Below are 21,861 nucleotides of genomic sequence, written 5' to 3'. Positions count from 1 at the left end.
AAAAAAGCAGACTTGTGAAGATCTATTAGCAGAACCATAGAACTGAATTAACGTGATCATACAAACCTTTTCTGAGTAGCGTGCCAGGCCCTCTGCTGGATATTGAGATTAGAGTGCTAAAATAATGTCCTTTCCAATGTCCTAATTTTAGTAATTATCAAGTGTTCTATAAATAAGACCTTGATATCAAGCATAGGGAAGAGACCAAACTTGGGGAGAAAGCCCCAGAAGGCAAAGCTCAATTTTCTTTGTGGTGGAACAATTATGGATTTAGGAAATTAAGTTACTGCTAAGCCAGGGGTTTCCTATGGTATAAACCCAATCCAACAAACATACAACCACCAAATTTCAACTTACTCTCAGAATAGCTGTCTTACCATGTGGGTCAGATAAATTATGAAGAGAAATAACTGGTTAAATAAACCATCATTATTTAGGCATAATCTCTATCCAGAGCAGACTCAATAAAGCTAGGAGAAAAGTGTTTCAATTAATCAAAGAAAAAAATATTTTAAACACACAGTCTCTTGAACAGCAGTTGTAAAATCAACTAATAAAGACAAAGTTTCAAAGAAAAACACAAAAGCAAACTGAATCCTGCTTTAATTGAAGTGAAATACAAAGTCTTACAGACACATTACAGAGAATCTTCTGGAAAACAGGGATCACAACAATCCCTGTGGAGAAGACAAGAGTAATTCACAGCTCACCAAGGCCTCCCTGTATAAGTCCTTAAGAGTTCCCAGAAGCTCTCTTTACCATTTCAGTCATGTTCCCCATCCTCTCCAGTCCTGATTTCATTATAAGATTAAAGGGGCTGTATAACTTGAAATTATTCTGGCCTTAAGAAATTTAAAGACTTCGATGAGTAAAACATTCAAACCTTAAGTAACTTCAACAACCCAGCTGACCGTAACAAGATATTTTGCTAGTGAATTGGAAATGGACTGAATGATCCTGGACATAATTTCATTAAGGCCTCGAACCATCCAGGAAAGAGTAGCACAATCACACCATTTTATAACTCAGGTTTACAAAAAGTTTACTACCCAAATCAAGAAAAGTTTGTGCCCATAGATCACTTACCTCTAAAAGATCACCACCCCCCAAGTCACGTCTCTACACTTTGTTCCCTTTTTGCATATCAAAAATACCAACTTCTTCAGGAGGAATGGACAATCCAAGATTATACAGTAAGCCTGAAGAAGAAAATGTTGAAAAGTCTAAAAGCAGGAAATAACCAAAGCTGGTAAGGATAACAAGTAAGAGTTGTTTGCATCTAATTCATTCTAAAATCCAAGATCTGCATTTCCCAGTCCTTCCCCTGAAGTTATCTAGCTACTAAAGAGGAGAACCTGGATGTAAAGTCTGTGAAGGAAAGTCTGCGAAGGGCAAACTGCCCCGTAGCTGACAGTCAAGGAAAGAAGAGGTAGCGGTTCAGTGGTTAATGAGTAAGTGCCTGTTTAGCCAGTCCCTCTTCTTCTCTTGGCTTGGATCAACCAATGTAGATGCGGTGGAAATCGTTGGCACCAAAAGCAGCATTACACTTGGGACATTTACGCTGGCGGGTGTCGTAGCGTGTCTTTACACACTCAAAGCAGAAAACATGGAAACACTTGGTAAGTACAGCATCCTTTTTACGCATGTTGCAACATGGACAGGTCAGGCGTGCCTAAAAAAGGAAAGAAGTCAGAAAGTGAGTAACCATAAACCATAACACACATTTATGACCCAAATGTTCTCTCACATATAAGAAAACAGAACAACAAAGAGCACCACTACACACGAAGACAGCAACGTACCATTCTCCCCATTCTCAGGTTACCTTCATAGAAAGAAGTTCGGCATTATTCTCCCAGTCTATCAGTAGGCTATTTCTGGCCTTGACCAAAAAAACCACAAATCACTAAGGCAGTTTTTCTAACCTTGTAATCCTTAATCTCCTCCATCAGAATTTCATCACACTTGGGTCCATTATCTGGTTTCTTTGTCGTATCCAGCTTCTTCCGGAGTCTAGAGATGTCCTCCTGTGGAAGGACAGCACATCCATTAAAGTCATTCCCCTAGACGTGTCGTCTTTGAGAAAAACAATTGCTCCAACTTGAACTTTTTTTTCTGGAAAGGACTCTTCATACCCAATTATCTTTTAGGAATGTTGGAAATTAACAAATGGCAAGTTTGTTTCAGAATAGACAACCACAACCATATCACCAAACCTGAGTTGCAGCTGATTATCAGTAACTCAGTTCTGTGAAAATATCATATAAGACTTTAGAGGGAATGAATTTACCAAAAAAAAAAAAAAAAGCTATTTAAAGGTAATTAATTTTAAGTTGAAGGTAGATGGGAATAAAACAATTTACAGATTTATGGATAAGGAGAGAAAGGCATCATGAAAACATCTGCCATGCCAAAAATAGAAAAATTGTAGAACTTTAAAATCCTCGAGTGTTGCCATGCTGCTACTGCTTTACAAATTGACTGATTCATTCATTCAATTAGTATTTATTTTATGCCCACAGGGTGCTAGGAACTGTGACAGGCTTTGAGGACATGGCAGTGAAGAAAACAGAGTCCATCTCTTCACTCAAGGAACCTATAATCAAGTGGGAAATGACATACATTAAACCAATGATTCTCACAATCTGAGTCACCCCAGAGCTCAGAAAACATCTATAAGGTGACATGCAGAGAAAACAATTGACCTTACCTGGGCTCGTTTGAAATTGAACATGTCCTTCTCTTTGGTGACACTGTTCTCCACAATCTCATCCTGAAAATCATGTAGCTTCTTCTGAGCCAACTCCAATTGTGCTTTGAGGTCATCTGCAAGCTGGGCTGCCTCCATGGCCTGTGAGGGATATAGGAATAAAGTTATCCTATCACCCTTCTTCCAGTTAGGCAAAACATTAATCCAAGTCCAAGCAATAGAATAAACTTATAATTTCATCAGTGTTATACTTATTTGTTCCCCAGAAGACAAACTGTCACTTCAGATTACAAAGTAATCAATCATACCTTGCGTTTATTCATCTCTAAAGCTTGGGTCCTAAGACCCAGCTCCTTCTCCCCTGTGCCAATGTTGCTTTGCAACAGATGCTCCTTCTCTTCCAATTTCCTTACTACCTGTAATTGGGCATCAACCTTGGAAGAAGAAAAACATTTTAGCAAAACAAAGGAAAAAGAAGACTGATGAAACTCAATCTATAGGATGACAAAAGGGAATCCATTAGAAATCTCAAACCATTACTGATTCTATCCATGAACCCTACAAAATACATGCAAGACTGTGATAATTAAAAGCTTCACTTTTAATGCAAAATATTGCTGATGATTCAATTAAGAGCCTGGGAAACTACTGAAAAAAATCCTTCTCCAAATTTCCAAGAATAGAGGAAATGATGTTTAGGGATATTCATCTTGTTTGGCCATGTTAATCCTCAAAACCTGGCACTTCATACTAGCACATGTAAATAACAGCTCAAACAGAAGTCCAAGTATATCTCTTTCAGAATGGTTAGAGGTTGCGAAGTGCTTATACTTTACAACTTTTCTTGCAAAAGTGAAAATCACACAAAGTAAAAATCACACAAAAATAAAGGGCATAAAGTAAAATCACACACTCAGAAACTCTCATTCAAACATCTAAAGGTAAAGGAGACCACTCTTAAATTTTTCAAGCAGTCACCTAGAAATTTTTTAAATACAATACACATACACAGACACACACAAAGTCATAGGCATTTTTAGCACAAAAGATGACAAATCACATTTTTCCATATTAGTGATCCCCATTTCTTTTAATAGCTATACTATAGTCTTTGATAGGGGTGTATAATCTATTTCCGATACCCTAATCTTGCACATTTAGTTTTCAAAGATTTTTTCCTATCACACACACAGAAAAAAGATGCTATGATAATCATTATCTTCATGTAAAAAAAAAAAATCCTACTTTCAAGAAAATTCTGGAAAACTCTACTCATTTTAATTACCTGAGTCTTCAGTGTCAAAACCTGGTCTGCCAGCTCCTCCTTCTCTTCTTTAAGCAACTTATGGATCTGGTTGGACTTGATACGTTCTGACATGAGCTTGAAATTTGCATCATCCTTTTCCCGCAACTGCTGCATCAAACGGATATTTTGCTCCTGCATGTCTTCAAAGGCCTGGCCTGTGACATCCATCTCAGAGAGGAGAGCTTCCTCCTCCTACAGTGAAGAAAAATCTTCATTTTAACAGAATCTTCTAACTCCAAAGAAATGGGCACAGGAAAACAAACTTTCCTACTCTTCATTTAGAAATAAATTAACCTAGTGACAGAGAGGCTTAGTTTTAAGAAGTTTTGTCACCAGGTTAGCTCCAGGCATACAGAAGAAGCCTTATCACCTGAGACCACTGGTACAGAATGTTAGTCTAATGCTCATTGGTTGACCCATACTCAAAATCAGGTAAAACAGACAAAAAAATAAACACATCATAATTCATCAAACCGATCTTGATTAAGTAGCAATTGGTTAAGAGAACTTCTATCATAAAAAAATCTCACATATTCTTACACTTTTCCACAATTATAAAAACATTTTTAAGTTAGACTTTTCCAATAGTTCTGCAAATAGCTCAAGATTTTTTTTTAACAATCTGATAAGTAAAGAACTATCAAAAAAAGTTTTAACTTACACTTCTTTTACTATAAATGAGAATGAGCATCTTTCCATATGTTCAGGATTGATCTGTATTCCTTTCTGTGAACTATTTCTATCTTTTACCTAGTCTGTTGGATTGTTGCGTTTTCTTACTTGCATTTTTTGGGGAGTATTTTATATATCAGAAAGAAAAGTACTTTTGTGATGAGTTAGAATTTTTTTCCAAGTATCTTTTAGCTTTGCTGTCATGTATAAATTTTGGATATGTGATTTTTTTTTTCCATACATCAAAATTATTAATCTTTTCTTTCATGTTTTTGAGATTTTCACATGAAGTTAGAAAGACATTCTCTACTCCAAAATTTACAAAGGAATTTATCCTGTTTCTCGAAATTCTTTTATGAATTTATTTCCTTAATATTATATTTATAATCCACTTGGAAGTTATACTAGTATAGAGTGTTTTTCCAATATTATCTTGCTTTTCCCCCCACAACATTTAATAGTCTTCCTTTTTCCTGCTGATTTAAATGCATGTTCATCACATATTAAATACTCATGTACATTTCAAGACCATCTCTGCATCCCTAACCATCTGTCTTTTAGTTCCAAGCTATTTTACTGACTACAACTTTATGTCTTAACATCTGATAGACTAGAAATGCCATCTCTCAGTCCCAGTGTTCTTCTTTTCCAGTTTTCCTGGCCATTCTTACTTTTCCAGTTGTACTTTAAAATCAGTTTATTTAGTACAAAAATAAACAAAAGTTATCATTAAAATTTTCATTAGGATCACATTAAATTTACACCTGAACTTAGGGAAAATGAACATGTTTAAGATATTAATCCTATGTAAGAACACAGTGTGTCTTTCCACTTGTACTAGTACCCAGTACAGTGTACAATCTTCTGACAATTAATTATATCCTGATTAAAAAAAATAATTACCTTTTTTTTTTTTTTTTGTGGGACCCTCGCCGGTGGCCGGGGAACGAACCAGTGCTGCAGAAGCTGCGGGCAGCCTCGCAGCCCAGCGCTCAACTGCTGCGCCACCAGGGGAGGCCCAAAAAATAATTACTTTTTTAGAAAGGGAGAGAAGAGTGGCAATTAACAGACTTAAGAAAAGCCAAAATCCCACTTTTTACAAAATGAATATATGTAGGTTGTAATAAAGTTCTGCTTGTCAAGATATTTAAAGGTTAAGTAGCCATTAAAATTACCCATTTGTCATTTTGTTGTTTCTTACTAATGTGAAGATGTTACCCTCAGTGAACACAAATGGTTTTCCCAAACACTTCTGGTATCTTTATTATTGAATGTTAATAAAATTCACTAGACTTAAAAATAAAGAAATACATGTTCATTATGAGGAAGGGGAACTCTTCAATAGTTCTATAACCCAGAAAAAAAGCAGTTAATGTTATTTATAACCTGTGGGAGGGGATATGTTTTTCTTAGTTTCATACATTTGTAATTATTATATATATAAAATTTTATATTCCTTTAACCCAATTCCAGATTAGCAGAGAAAGGATAAATTCCTCAATAACCAATGTTTGGATAACTGGCTCTCCATTTGAAAACAAAGTTCCTGCCTCAACAAGTACACAAAACAAAATATGAACGACTTCAGTATGAAAACAAACATATAGGAGAAAGAAACATTAACAATCCAAATACACAGACTGAAATGAGAGAAGATTTCATTGTTAATAACTTATTTGTCAGGTACTATTTACTTAAAATCCAATGAAGACAGTGTGCCCACCTGCTTGGCCATGGCCAGCTTCTTCTGCAGGTATTCTATCTGCTCCTCCACTGCCCGGATCTTCCTCAAAGCATCTTCATCAGCCATTTTCTTGTTCTCTTTTTTCTCCTTATCTTCTAGATCTTTGAGCCTTTGCCTCAGATCTTCCAACTACAGGAGGAAAGGAATCACATAAAACAAAGAAAAGGCTATAAGACAACTTCAAAAATCAATCAATACTGTGCAGGTAAAGGGCCATAACAGTAAAACAGCCTTTACATAATTATGAAAAAGAGATAAATGGTGTGCTAGTATACCATGGCACGTTGTTTTAACACCATTCCATTCTGACATTACCTGCTTCTATGAGCAATGATTTGAAGAGTGCCTTTCTTTAGATTAGTTCTACCCCTTTTATCTAGGTCCCAAATTTTTAATAGAAAAAGATATTCCTCCCTAAAGTAATCAGATAAGAGAATCACTGTAACAGTGATTTATATGGAGGAAGGAGGAATAAAAACCTTGAAAAGGTTAGGTCTACACCAAATAATTCTGATATAATTACTTACATATCCCCAGTAAATCTAACTTCGTAGAGGAGAATCTGGAAATCTCTACATTAGATGGCATTTGAAAGAAAATATTACTGAATTTTGAACACTGACTTTAAAGATAAAGAAACTATATCTTTCAGAAGAGTAAAGGAAAACCCCACAAACGAAGATCCAACCAGAGTAACAGGTAATGGCAGATCAGATTACCTCTGCCTTAGACTTCTTCTCAGCTGCCATTAGCTGAACTTTGTCTCGCTGTTCCTTCGGGGCAGAGCGGTACATATCTAGCAAGAGTTTCATCTCTTTTTGGCTCTCCTGTGCCTTCCTGTGATGAGGGTGGTAATTGGAGGGAAATGACATCATGAGAAAACAAGAGCATCAGAGCAAGGAAATTTTGAATTGAGCAAAGTATTTTACAACAGCTATAGAACACAACTAAAAGACAAAAGTTTTGCAGACTACAAGAGACTTCTAGATATACTCGAAAAGTGCAAAAAAGAAAGTTTTATAAAGGAATCATATCTCCCTTCAAACCAAGTTCTCTAATGTCAAGTTACAAAATAAACATTTATATGGCATGTATTAAATAGGCAAGTTTCTGGGGCCCCACTCTTGAATCTAAAATTCAGGAGATCTGGGATAAGATCCAAGCATATATTAAGTCTCCCAGACGATTCTGTTATCACAAGTAAAAAAAAACAAAAAAACAAAAAAAAACAAAACCTTAAAGAGACAAGAGGAAGGGAAGGAAAAAACTGAAAGTTTGAAATATACTACTAATCCAAAAGTTGGTAACTGAGTGATTAGTCATCAAAGACTAACTCCATCGCTTACTAAATATCAAACCTGTAATTATCAAACTGTAATTTTCTGTACCAAAGAAGTTCACATTTTGAGCACAGTGGTCCCTCAATCCAATCAGCAATAAAGACTCAAACACAATTAATGGGAAGCAAGAAGTAACCAGTTCTACCAGAAGTTACAGGTTACATAACTACCATGAGTTATAGGTTACATAGGGTAAGGGGCAATACATGAGGGGTTTCATTGGGTTACAGGCTGATCGCACTATTTCAATGCCTGTAGAAGTAAATCTTCTAAAGAATCTCTTGTAACGATCTGATATTACACAAACGAATGGTCAGGCAAACTGATCATTACTACTCAAATTATGATACATACTCTACCCAGTATAATTTAAATTACAACTGATGGCAGCAATCTGCCCAAATCCAGTAAGTAGCAGCAATTTCCAATAATTCTCATGAATATTATTTCAACCACCCCTTCCCTTAATCTGGATTCATGAAGAATAAGGCCACTACCATAGGATGTATGAAGACCTGACCACTGAATCAAACTATGCAATAGCCATGTAGGCCATTTGTGCTGTACATCTGATCAAGAGTTGAGAACACACTAATTATACTTTCAGTTACACCCCTAATATTACAACTATCAAGTAATCCATGCTATTGACCAAACGATCCATGCATGAGCTCCTAACCTTAGCTTCTGAGTCAGAAACAGTTACTCTGAACATTGTTCTTACTTGAGTTCAATCTTCAATTGCTTGATAATTTCTGCTTCCTTTTTCCTTCCATCATCATGTTTCCCTTTCTCTTTATCCTTAGCAGAATCTCTCTCTTTTTCTGACTCTTTTAATTTCTGCTTTTCTCGTTCTCTCTCCTTTTCCTTTTCCCGCTCTCTTTCTCGCTCCTTCTCTTTCTCCCTCCTTTCTCGTTCTCGCTCTTCCTCATCCCGTTTGGACTTAATTTCGTTGACTTCCTCCTGCGATGTCTTTGATGAAGAGGTCTGAGCAGCTAAGTCCTCAGCATCTTGTTTTACATCTGCCGGCTCATCCTTGGGGTCCTCAGTACTAGACTGAGACTGCAGGAGGGCACTGCCACTGCGCAGACGTGTCTGGGAGGACAAAGAAAGAATAGATGCACATCACTTACGGTAACTACACTGTTTTCCTCACTTAAAAACAGTTTGACAAAACTTAACAACAAATAACACAGAAGTACTCTACTCCTTTTGGTTACCTTGTTCAGATCAGACTGGGCTTCTCTCAGTTTCCGTTTATACCGCAGGACCTCCCCTTTCAGCTGGTGATTGTGATTCTGAAGGCTACTGATAAGATGTCGCATCTCCCGATTTATGGGGCCTTAAATACAGCAACAGCAATGTTATGAGGAACTGTGATAAGGGCAAGGCACAAGGAGAGAAAGCGCAGAACATATCAGGAACCTCTGAGAAAGATTCCTTCACAAAAGAGAAAATTAGACTAAGTTAAAAAAGCAAACACCCTGGCTCTGAACCAAAATGCACACAGGATTTGATGTTAGGTTCTTCGGGACTTCTGAGCTCCAGTTGGTATTAACAAATCCTAGTGATCATGTTGTGTCTTTCAGGAAGGTATTTTCAGCAGATAAAATGCAGAATGGGAGGAGAAAAATTATACCTGCTTGTTCATTGGCAGCAAGGGTCTGCTCAAATTCTATCCTCAGCATTTCATACTCCTTACGGACCTGGGCCAGGGTATCTTCTAGCTGGATAACTTCGGTCCTCAGTTTCTTATGAAGACTAACCTCATCTCGCTACACAGAGAAAGGAGCCAATCAAAAATTCTTATCAAAATGTGGAAATATCATCATCAGATTTTATTATCATGTCTCCTACATTTGATCTATAAGAACCTAAGAAGAGAAAAAGAAAATGCTAAGAAAAGAAGGAACACTCTGGTAAGTTCCAATTCAATCAATTCAAGCACCAACAGCTATATACACCGACTTGAGAAGTGGCAGAAAACTGAAGAAACAAAGAAATAGCCCCTAACTCTGAAATGTCACAATTTAGTTGAATAACTAAATAATAAAATAGTATATAATGTACAGTAAGGTATCAATATATTAAATTCTATTCATTTGTTAGACACATAGTAAAAGACCAACACAATTCTGGAGGCTACTGGAGGCTCCAATAAATATTACCTTAAGGACTATGGAAGATACAAAAGTGAACTTATGAATAGAAAGTTTCTGCCTTAAAAAAAAAAAAAAAAAAAAGATTTACATTTGCCATTACAGGCTGTAATGGCCAGTAAGCAGTGACACAGCTTCCCTCCACCACGCCTCCATGCATTCAAGGATTCAGCCACACATAAACTATTTATGTATCTGCTGTTCTCACTACAAGGAGGCCCTTCTCCTATTTTTATCTATCAGTAAACTTGTTTTTAGCCTTAAGGTTCATACTTCATTTTGGGGACTGGAATCAGACATATGATCCTTTAGGGCAAAATACACATGAACCAGCAGAGTAAAGACCTGCAGTCACTCTACAAATGTTTGCTGAATAAATAAGATAAATGTTTGCTGAATAAATCAGATTAACTGCACATGAGAGTAAAATTACAAAATCTATGAGGTAGAAAAGCTCATATACAAAGTGACGCTTTTACCTCAATGAGCTCAACCTGGCGCTGGTGGGTCCCCCTGGTGCCATGAAGCAGGGTCCGAGCCTCATCCAAGTGCGCTTTCAACTGCAGGCTCTCATTGTACAGGACAGAGAACTGTGACTGCATGCAGCGATACTCCGGCGTCTCCTTAACCACTTCCTCCACTGCACTCCGCAACTCCACCTTAGGAAGCCCAAGGAAAAGGAAAATCAGAAACAGAATCTAGCATCTGTGTCCTAGACACTAGACAGGTAATGAAATCTAAACTCACTGATGTCCTACACACAGAGACAAGCTTTATGAAGACTGTAGTGCATCTAACCACTCCTCTAGTTATGTAAAATTAAACCCAAATTAAATTAGAACACCCATGATATACTAGCTGGTACCCAAATTCTTTCTCCAAAGAACAATTTTAATTGATATGTGTCAACCTAGATCTAAGGATGACAGAAGACCCTTAAGAAATCTGTCAGATCTAGAAGCAAAGAAGAGTGCTATAAAATTTGTCAAGATGCTTATGCTTTAGAACATAACTGAGGACACTAATCATTAACTTTTATCTTGTTCTCTTTATGCTCTTCCCAAGCAACTGTTGGCTTTAATTACCCAAATACTTTAATGTTTTCTTTCAGTTCAGGCATCATTATTCAAATATTTACCTAGAAACAAATCAAATTAGAAAAGACAGATGGCTGCGACTGAAAGAGGAAGGGGAAGAATTTCAGATTCCATTTTCTTCCACCTCCCTGAGGATCTGAAGAGAGTAAAATTCTAAGGGGCAGATTTGAAAACAAATAGGTTCATTGATTATGTTTCTTGCTCTTTGACAACTACAATCTGCAGAGTCAAATTCTGTGGCCCACATCCAGCAATTTCTGACATAGGAAGGGCCTGCCCTCCAACAGGATGTGCATGCTCCTTGCACACATTTGCTATAAAAGCCCATTTTTAAAATTCATTTTATTTATTTATTTATTTATTTATTTATTTATTTATACAAGAACCAGAGTATAGGCCAGATGCACAGGAGGGTGAGAGGATTCACCAGAGACAGAGAGGGGAACAGAACAGGCAGAATGATGAAATACACTGCTGAGGGGAACAGTGGGCGCGACAGGAGAGGTCTGCAGCGCCATGTGGGACCCTCACCGGCCAGCCAGGTTCAAACCAGCACTGCAGAGGCTGCGGACAGCTTCATAGCGTGGCGCTCACCTGCATGCACCACCAGGGGAGGCCCTGAAATTCATTTTGAGGCCTCACCCTACTTCACCCTACTCCTCATTTCCCCAACAATTCCTCAGTTAAAGCACTTCAATCAGTTTATATGTCTGTTTAGGTTGCATTAAATCCTTTTCATAAAAATGCAGGTAAAAATAAGGAAATATTCAAGTAAATTAAAAGATTTACCAACAAAACTTAACATTTTTCTTTTCCCTCACAAATTATGAGGGCTCACAAGTATGGATGTGAGCTGCTCAGCAAAACATTTCATTGTCCTGCTCCTAAGAGAAGTGCCTCCTACCTTCAGCTTTTCATTTTGCGTCGTGACCTCCTCAAAGTCTTGCCGAAGTTTCTCCAATTCACAGTGACGATTCTGAGCCAACTCTTTGTTCTCTTCAAGCTCTGCATTCATTTCTTCAAACTGGAGAGAAGCAGGAAAATAGTAAAAGAAGAAAAAAGAAAAAGAATTTTTAAATCATTCTCATTCCTAAGCTTCCATCTTCACTGACCCCTCTTCTAGCAAAACCTCACTTCGCTACTTATGAACACAACCAAAGCACCAAGCACAACAGGGTACACCAGGTCGAACAAGGTGTCCTGAGTGAGTCACTTGATTTTACCTTACGGGAATTGATGGTGATTGTGCCTCCATAGAGACTGCTCCCTGCGCCATATACCTTATAACCTTTTGAATTCACCTGCAAAGAAGACAAAGATTATTTGGTGGGAGACCCAAAGATTTCAGTGTGATAACCAAAGTACTTTCAAAGGAGTCCATTTTGCCCCAATTACTACCACCCAAATCCATTCTTTCTGAGTAGACTCCTTAAGATGGTTCTGGCCCTCCAACTATGAATAAAAGCACTTGCCCGTTCCAAGACTTCTGCTAAGTGTCGGTTGAGTCGCTGTTCCCTCTTTCGAATTTTGTCAATATCCCACTGCAAGTCATCAATCATGGACTCCAAGACAGACACTCGGGACTCAGCTGTCTCCACTTTACTCTGCAACTTGGAAAACTACATTCCAAAGACAGGTATTCAGAAAAATATAGCAAAAATAAAAAGACCAAGTTAGAAAATGAACGCCTTATATCACAGGTAGATTCCTTTAACAGTTCTGGGTTTGTTACAACCATGAAAACTGTGTAAGTCTATAAGAACTTAAGAGTCATCAATTTTTCTACCTCTAAGAATCACCATTTCCCTAGATAGACCAAAAACCCATCAGAAAATGTGTATTTTTTGAGACAAAATATCGTTGATCTTACAAGCCAAATATTTCAGGTGATAGAAATTCATACATTCAGAAAAGACATCATTACACCCAACTTTCCATCATTACACCCACAAATAAAGAACCCATAAAGAACAAACAAGAAACTTCCATTCTTTTTTCAAAACTGACTACAGAGCAATCTAGAATCAGATACTTTAAATACAGGAAAACTTTTGTTCTGTGTTTATTTAGGAGCTACACATCAGCTAGTATTATTTAATGCTGTAATTAAACTTGTGTCCAAGTCTGGACTGAAAACCCACATTCCTCAAGTTCTACTTGCCTCATTCTCAGTTGATTTTCTATCAACCTCTTCCTCAGTAACACTGTACATGTTTTTTCTATTTAGGGCAGTTCGTTATATTGGGGGTTTAATATGTTGTTTTATAAAACCCCATATGATATTTCTTCCGAAAGATAAAGATCATATAAGTTCTTTAAACAAAGAGTCAAGGGAAGTATTCAATTATATTCTTCCCTTAATCTTTCCTTAGACTCTGATCTCTCAGAGCTGATTCCTTAAGCCTGCCCTGCATGCTCTTCAATACAGAAATAGGCTTTCTAGAGTAAGCTGATGTCTGAAGCACTCAGATTTCTGAGTCAGTGTCTGTCCAGGTCCTAGAAACTGCTATCTCTTCTTTCTGCTCAAGTACCTCCTGTGACATGGTGTGATGCTTCTCCTGAAGGAGGTCTGTCAGTTCCTGTAGCCTCATGTTCTCTTGTGCGAGAAAGGAATTCAGCTCCTGCACTGCATCCTCCACTATCAGATTATCTGAGGAAGAAGAACTGTACTTTAGCACTGATGGCATCCAATTTTAAAACTGTGTATCCCACCAAAGTATTAACATGGTATCTCATTTTTATTTTCCTTTTATTTTATTTTCCTCAAAGCCTCAAGAAGCAGGCTGGTTTTTATCACCTTCACCTGAGAGATGAAGGACCCACAGATAAGATGAGCTGCTACCCTTGTGCTTCTGTAAAGGCAGACACAGAGCCAAGGTCACCCAATTCCCATCCTTTTCTAAAAATGCTTCAAAAAAAAGAAATGGGGTGGTTCTAGAACTTTATTTTAATAAGCACAAACACCCAACAAACCTACATTTTAAAATTGTAGACAAGAAAAGGTATCTCTAGACAGTGTCAGACTTAACAGCAATAAAAATCTATTTTATAAGGCTATCACAAATTCCTGTTAACTAACACCATCATGGAGCATCTCTCTACTAAGAGAGAAATAAAAGGGAAGAGGAAGCAGAAATCTCCATGTTCAAGTGACCATTACAAAACCATGAAGAATAAATAATAGCATAGATTTATAATATTCTGGAATACTGTGCTAGGGCCTCTCGTAAAATTCAAAAAACAAAATGCACACAGACAGCATTTACAAAGAAGATAAGTACATCTACAAAACTTTTTACGCCAAGTTATTATGTTTAAAATTAGAGTCAAGAGATACAAATGTTAGTAAATGAAACCAGACACTCACTCACAGGGTACAGGCTGCCTTTTAGAGATAATTATCAGGAAGAAAATTTGTGCTCTCAGAGTAGCCCTTGGCATTACTTTTAAAAACAGCACACAGAATAGTTTGGTCCTGTGGTGGTTTGGTGTTTTCAACTTGGATTGCCCATCAGACTTACTTGTGGAACTTTTATAATAAACGTTTCCCTGACCCCTCCCATGCCAACTAAATTAGAATCTCCATGGGCAGGGGTATGCTCAGAACACTTCCAAAGTGATCTGATTCATAACCCACTTTCTCATTGGACTACCACATGGTTCAAAATGTGAAGCACTAATAAAATACTAACAAGTCACAGAAAACGTTAGAGATGAGGATTCTAAGAAATTTAAATAAAAAGTAAGGCCACAGCCGGCAAACTACACATTGGCATACAAAGATGAGTTCTTACTTGTCCCGCTCTTCCCATCTCCTGCTTCTTGCCTCACCTCCACTGTTGAGCTTCCTGGATAAGAGCTCCACTTTTTCTTGCAACTTATCATAGACCATCACAATCTGGGACACTGCTCGACGGGAGGACTCCACACGCTCTTGAAGCTGAGATTCCATCTCCTCACTGGAACTGCTGGCCAAAGTAGCAAGGAAAGAGAAAGCTGGCTCTTGCCCATCCCCTGAAGACACAGGGGGAAAAAAGAAGCCCCCAAAATTATAAAACTGGAAATACCAAAATCGACTTTTTTCTTCAAATGGAGCGTTTCAAAGCAAAGCGCGACTTCCAAAACACAGACAGCCTGTAGTGGTAGGACCCACCAAATACTCGCCTCTCTCTCGGTCATCTTTCCGTTCCTGATTGCTATCAGAGTCCGGTTCTGGTTCAGGCACAACCAGGGCTTTTCGTTCTGTGAGGAGATCTCCCAAGCCTTGCTCCAGATCGTAACGTTTAAGGATGATACGGATGTTTTCATCAAACTAGGGAAAGGCAGGTACAATTATGAAAAAACAACTTTGGGAATAAAGAGATTTACTAAGAACTGAAATGCTCAAATAAAAATCTGAGTAAATAAAACAAGTTTGCTACCTGACTCCAGTACCGGTTGACAATCAGTAGTGAGGCATCATCGGTGGCCTGTCTTCGCTCCAGTTTTTCAATGTGCTCACGGAGCTCATCTTCAATGGCCTGCCGTTGATCCAGCATTTCTGCCAGCTTGCGATTTTTGGTTTGCAATGTTCGAATGTCTAACTCCTCCTGCGCCAGACAAGCAATGTTATTAGTGTCCATAAAGAAATTAGACAATCAGCTGTTATAATAGACAAAGGCAAATAAGTTCATTAGTCATTTCTTTCTCTTTTCTTTTTTTGTTAAAGATTTATTTTTATTTATCCATTCATACAAGAACCAGGGTACAGGCGAGATTCACGGGAAGGTGAGGGGATTCACCTGAGCTAGAGTGGGGAGCAGAACAGGCAGACTAACGAAATACACTGCTGAGGGGAGCAGCAGGCACGACAGGAAAGGTCTGCTGCTCCAGCTAAGTCAGCCTCCCCTGGATCAGCACTACATTAATCTACTAAGCACTGCCCTTCATTCATTCAAGAGCAGCACCTGGTTCTTTCCTGTCGCGGCCCCAGTCAATATATCTGGGTGTCTTTAACATACATGTGAACAAGTACACATGAGGACAAATCATCTAACCCTCTAGCATCTAGAATGCATCTTGAATTCTTTAACTCCAATGACTACCTCCTCCATTGTTTCAGCTATGTATTTCAAAAGCCACATCTTGGATTTCTGCCATTATCTGGACTGTGTCACATCTGAAACTTAAATTTTTTTTTTAAGATTTATTTTTATTTATTTATACACACAAGAACTGGGGTGTAGGCCAGGGGGTGAGAAGATTAACCAGAGACAGAATGGGGAGCAGAACAGGCAGATCTACTGAAATACACTGCTGAGGGGAGCAGTAGGCAAGACAGGAGAGGTCTGCTGTGCCATGTGGCTAGCTCCTTGACCAGAGATTGATCTCATGCTGCAGTGGCTGGCAATAGCTTGATAGTGCTGAGACTTTAACCCCTGCACAACCAGGAAGGCCCCCACATCTGAAACTTTAAATTCTAACTTCGCATCCCTGAATAAAAACTGTATCTGTTTAGCTATTATCATGCTATTACCCCAATATACCAGCTCTCCCAAATTTTGAATGCTCACCTTTCTCCCTCTCAGTCCCTTCTGTCTCCATTGGCTATACCCTATAGTACATTCCCTCAAACACTTGCCTGTTGGGCTGAATTCTCTAATTCTTTTATTCTATCTCTGCAAACAAGCCCCAGTCTGAATACACATCTCTACTCCATTCCTATATCCAGTATGCCAAGACTTTTAGATAAAATCAGTACACCAGGGAGACTTGCGTCTTTATAAAACAAAACCCTAACCTGAACAGATCCTAGAATTTGTCCAGAAACATTTCTTTCTTTAACAAGTGAGCTATGTCCTAATCTCTGCTGAGACAGGATCAAACTCTCCCAACTCATCAAGAGGACTTTGCTTCTTATAGAAGCCACTGCATAGAAAGCTCTTCAATTCCCCATTGACCTGCTCACACAACTTATCACCCTATGCACACATTTTTAAAACTTCAATTTGTGCTCATGATCCAGTTCTCTTCTATATCTGCAACAATGTCACTCTAAGATTTTCCAACTGTACACTTTACTAATACTGTTAGTAAACATAGCCTCATCCTCTTCTCTGAGCACTGCCTGCCCCTTCCTGCTCTAACTGAAACCTGGAGGAGACACTGTTTTCCTGCAGGTTTCTCCAGTGGTGGTTGTTTCTCTCCCACAACCTTTAAAGCCCTGGGCCTGGAATTAGGTGGGTATCCTCCTTGTTTTCCAATGGCACTTCCCAGGCCATTATCCACTTAGTTCCCTAAAATTGCCGAGCTTTGCAGCTCAAGCTGCTGGGCTGTTCCGCCTGTAACCTGCCTGGCTAACTTGTCTGTAAAGGCCGAGGTCACTTCCCCACATGTCCTGAAGATTTAGCACCTACTTTATTATCACTCTCTCCAATACTATTCCTGTCATGGTTCTGAATGACTTCAATGCCCACACAGATGATCTTTCCTATAGCTTGGATCATCAAGTTGTAGATCTCTTCTCTAATCCTCTTGTTCTCTACCTCCTTCAGCCACCAGACTTGGTGTTTTATTTTACTTCAATACCTCTCCATAGCATTGGCCTTACTCTTTTTCCTTATCCCTCTCATCTCATATTCTTTTTTTTTCTTTTTCATCTCATATTCTTTTTTTTTTTAACTTTTTTTTTAATAGAGGCATGTTTTATTTATTTATTTGTTTGTTTGTTTGTTTGTTTGTTTCTTTATACATGCACTGGGTACAGTCAGAAGCACGGGAGGGTGAGAGAATTCACCAGAGTCAGAGGGGGAGCAGAGCAGGCAGAAGGACCAAAGTACACTGCTGAGGGGAGCAGCGGGCGGCAGGAGAGGTCTGCGCGCCATGTGGGACCCTCCTCCGGTGGCCGGGGAGCAGCCGGGGATCGAACCGGTGCCACAGAGGCCACGGGCAGCTTTGCAACCCAGCGCTCAACCACTGCACCACCGGGAAGGCCCCACATCTCATATTCTTTTAAGCTCACTGCAATCAAGTTTCCATCTCCACCACTAAAACATGGTTCTTGTCAAGTTACCGAAGAGCATTTTATTGCTAGATCTAATGTCTCAATTCTCCCCTTACTGAACCCACCTGCAGCATTTAATCAACTCCTTCTTGAAATGCTTTCTTCATATGTTTCTGGGACTCCACTCTCTCATTCTCCTCCTAGATCACATATTTCCCCTCTTTTTTGGGCTCTTTGGCCAGTCTCTTCTCAGCTTGACATGAAAACTCTGCATGCTGTTCTCAGACCTCCTCTTTATGCTCAGTTCTTAGGGACAACCTCTAGCCTTATGGATTTAAATATCACCTACAAAATGGTTCACACATGTATAGCTTTGCCAAGACCTCTTCGCAGACTGCAGATTACTACATACAACTAACTACTCACTCAGAGGTTTAATAAATACCTCAGACTTGTATGCCCAAAGCCAAACTCACAATTTATCTTCCACAGCTTCCAAAAATATGCTCTGTTCATATCCCTCCTCAGCTCAGTAAATGGAAACTCATTATTTCCAAAATCCTGGGATCATTTTGTATTTGCATCATCCAGTCCATCAGGAAATATTATCAACACTATATCTACAGTGGTCCAAGTCACTATGATCCCTCATCAAAATTACTGCATCGGCCTCCAATAGCACTTTAGTGCCCGGTACCAAGTCCTGATGGCCTGCCAGATTTCAGCACAGTTCCAGTGGACAGCTCCATTCACAGTCTGTGTCCCCACTTGAAGCGCACTTTGGAGTCTCCTAGTTTTGTATTCCAGTCTCAGCTGGGTCACTACAGCAACCTCAAAGTGCAGAGGAGGGGTTAATGCCTTCAAGGATAATTTTCAACCAACCGGAGTAGGAATCACTGATACGTGCCCAGCTGCCCACCCTTAGAGATGGTGTGGAGAGGAAAGAGATAGAAAAGGAGCAAGAGAACAATTCCACAAGGGCAATTCCTGCTAAGAACCCTTGATCATCTACAGTCTGTTCTCAAAAAATAGGTCAGAGCATTCTACTCCCCTGCTTAAGGACCCTGCAATGGCTCCCCACTGCCCTCTGGCTGACGTCCTAATTGGGATGTGTGCTTCCCTTAGAGCAAGCGGTTATCCCTATAAACAACATTACCTCATGCTACTCTAACAATCTGATTCCTTGTTAGTGCCACCCTACAAACTGAAGTCCAGGGGCTAATCCCAATGCAAAGCGCAGTGTTGGGCAAATAACAGATACTCAACAAATATATATATAAATTGAATGAATAAATGTCCTTGGGATGCTAAGACAAAAAAATTCCCTGTACCAGCGTGGTGTAACTGAACCCCAAAAGGTCTCAGAAATGATATTTCATCAACAATTTACTCGGAATTTCCTATTATTCTTTCTGATCCTCCATCTCAAAACAAGTTACAGGTGTGGGTTTGTAAGCTAAATAAATATAAAACACTTTAACACCCTATCCCCATGGCAGAATTCTAAAACACACATCAGATTCAGATCAAAACCTAGCATAGTGAGGTTCTGATGACTAATAGACTTATTACTATGACTTTGGGGGCATAACAGTCTAATTTAACTGTTAACTCTACAAGAACAAGGACAATATCTATTTTATTCGCCAACTTGTTCATGCTGTTTAGCCCAAGAATAATTTTTAATAGCTCACATACATTGAATACATGTTAAAGATAATATTTAATATTTAACAAGGACTGTCATTTTACTGTCCAGACCCAAAGAGGTAGGTACTGTAATTACATTTCACAGACAAGGAAACAAGAGGCCCAGAGAGAGTAACGAGAAGCCACCAAGCTGAGGGTCAACTCCAGGCAGTCTGACCTCTCCAATACACTCTCAATGATTTTGCTACACTGCCTCTTAGTGCTGGGACCAAACTTGCAGTGAATGAAGAATGAATATATAGCTTTCTTCTGCTAAATAACTGTAATCAATGCTTTATCAGGGACCAGGCTCAAAAGAATAAAACCACACCTTTGGAAATGCAGGTCAAATATCAATATATCTCTTCCTCAGAGCTGAGTACTACATCATTTCACCTACTTGGGTCCCTCTTCTTTTCAAGTTGACTCCTCATACTCCAAAAGACTCTCACTAATTCTTACTTTCAGGTTACAGGCAAAAGAAGAAAAGTTCACTCTCAGCACATTGTTTCCACATACCGTTGAAGAGACACCACCTAGCTTAATTGTTTCCACCGTGGTCCCTGAATCTTCAACAGCTGTCTTCTTCTCTGGTGGCATGGAGGTGCCAGGTTCTCCAGCTGCTCTTTTATTTCCAATACCTGACATCTTGACACAAGATGTTTTCCTGGAGGGAAAAGGGGCAGAAACTGAGGTTACATATGCTAAGAGATCAGCAAGAAAGAAACCAGCTAGGATGTAAAAATTAGCAACTTTCCCAGCACACCCTATAGCCTGGATACATTAACTCCACACTAAGCAACATAATCCCCAAATTCCTCTTAAAAAGAAAAAAGTAAATTGTGGAGTAAGAATCAGAGCTCAACTGACATGACTACAAATCTCCAAATAGGATATTAATATGGAATAAGACAATGAGCAGAATGTGAAAAGACCAAGACAATTTTCAGAAACCTCACTTCCTGAAATGCCAAAATCAGAAATACAGAAATTAATTCTATAATACTGGAAGAATCACAGCTGAAAGAGAGCTGGGAGATGGACACCTCATTTATCATCTCTAAGCCTGTGTCCTAAACCAGCAATAACAACAGACATGCTTCCTATGCCACTTAGAGGGAATGAATAAGCATAAAAAAAAAAAAACGCAGCATAATGCCTAGCATTAAGTACTCAGAAATGCTAGCTCTCCTTTTCATATCTGCAGCATTTTTCCTTTTTTCAAACACTCCCCCATGAGTCTCTGCAACCCTAGGGAAGCTGGACTTAATTCCACAGTCAAGTATCTACCTCTTCAGGTGCCGTGTCGCCTTGAAGCAGTGAGTTCTCCAAGAGCTTCGGTTTCCTTTTACGATGGAAGCGAATAAATATCTTGCAGCCCCACCAGGACCCCAGGATTTCAGAGCTCAAAGGAGGAGGTGTGGATGCTAAAGCACTTTGCTACTTTTGGAAGCAGCTCTGCCATGACGGAGACCACGCACGACTCTGCTTCCAATTCAAGCTCCAGGAGAGCGGTTACCGGTGGCAGCAACGTTAGACGTAGCCTGGAGAGAGAGAAGACGGCGGCGGACAGGGCCGCAATCCCACTCGCGAGGAGCCAAGGACCCCAGCCTCCGGCGCGGCCAACCTCAGGCCCGGGAGAGGAAGGCCACGGAACTGAGAGGATGGAGGTTTCCGAGGCCCCGCACAGTCCGGTCGCGCCAAGCCTCGGCGGGTATCTAACCTGGGTTCCCTCGACTCGCGCCCCCGGGGAGCGGAACTCCCGGCAGTTGTGCGCCAAGGTCCGCTCAGTCCCCCGCCTCACCCAGACGCGCAGGCGAAGACCCCGCGAAGGTTTCGGGAGGCAGGACCCGGGACAGGAAGAAGGGGGGAAACAGGAAGTCGCTGCAACCCGAACGTGACGCCAGAGACCCAGCCGGGCGGAAGTGACGCGCCGCCTCGGGGGACGCCATGCTCCCAGGAGGCAGCGCCGTTGCCGTGGCAACGCCCGGCGGTTGAAAGGCGACTCCAGTAGACGCGATTCTCGCGGAGTCTGTAGGGACAGCATCTGGTTTCTTTGGCTGGTTTGTTCCCTTCGCCACTGCAGCCCGGTTTCTCTAGGATACAGCGCCTTGTTCTGTTGCCTGTTACTGGGCCGGCCGTGAGTCGTTGAGACTGCTGAT

General features: G+C 39.8%; 1 protein-coding gene across 1 annotated transcript; it reads right to left on the bottom strand.

The window, feature by feature from the left end:
• Positions 1 to 585: 585 nt before the first annotated feature.
• On the bottom strand, positions 586 to 21,538 carry RNF20 (ring finger protein 20). Its single transcript, XM_037492405.2, has 20 exons — positions 20,990 to 21,538; positions 20,219 to 20,366; positions 15,450 to 15,617; positions 15,193 to 15,340; positions 14,860 to 15,042; positions 13,560 to 13,678; positions 12,501 to 12,647; positions 12,252 to 12,329; positions 11,933 to 12,052; positions 10,411 to 10,590; positions 9,412 to 9,547; positions 8,993 to 9,114; positions 8,497 to 8,867; positions 7,152 to 7,269; positions 6,412 to 6,561; positions 3,996 to 4,208; positions 3,019 to 3,144; positions 2,711 to 2,851; positions 1,926 to 2,027; positions 586 to 1,672 (listed from the first exon to the last, which is right to left on the bottom strand). Exons 2-20 carry the CDS (start codon positions 20,345 to 20,347, stop codon positions 1,496 to 1,498), a joined length of 2,928 nt encoding a protein of 975 aa, XP_037348302.1. The 5' UTR covers positions 20,348 to 20,366; positions 20,990 to 21,538; the 3' UTR covers positions 586 to 1,495.
• Between the last annotated feature and the right edge of the window lie 323 nt (positions 21,539 to 21,861).

This window comes from Talpa occidentalis, unplaced genomic scaffold, assembly GCF_014898055.3.
Source record: "Talpa occidentalis isolate TD23 unplaced genomic scaffold, MPIMG_talOcc4v2.1 talOcc4.7, whole genome shotgun sequence".
NCBI lineage: Eukaryota > Metazoa > Chordata > Mammalia > Eulipotyphla > Talpidae > Talpa > Talpa occidentalis.
The sequence above is the reverse complement of the archived record's forward strand: the minus strand, read 5'-3'. Positions and strand labels throughout refer to the sequence as shown.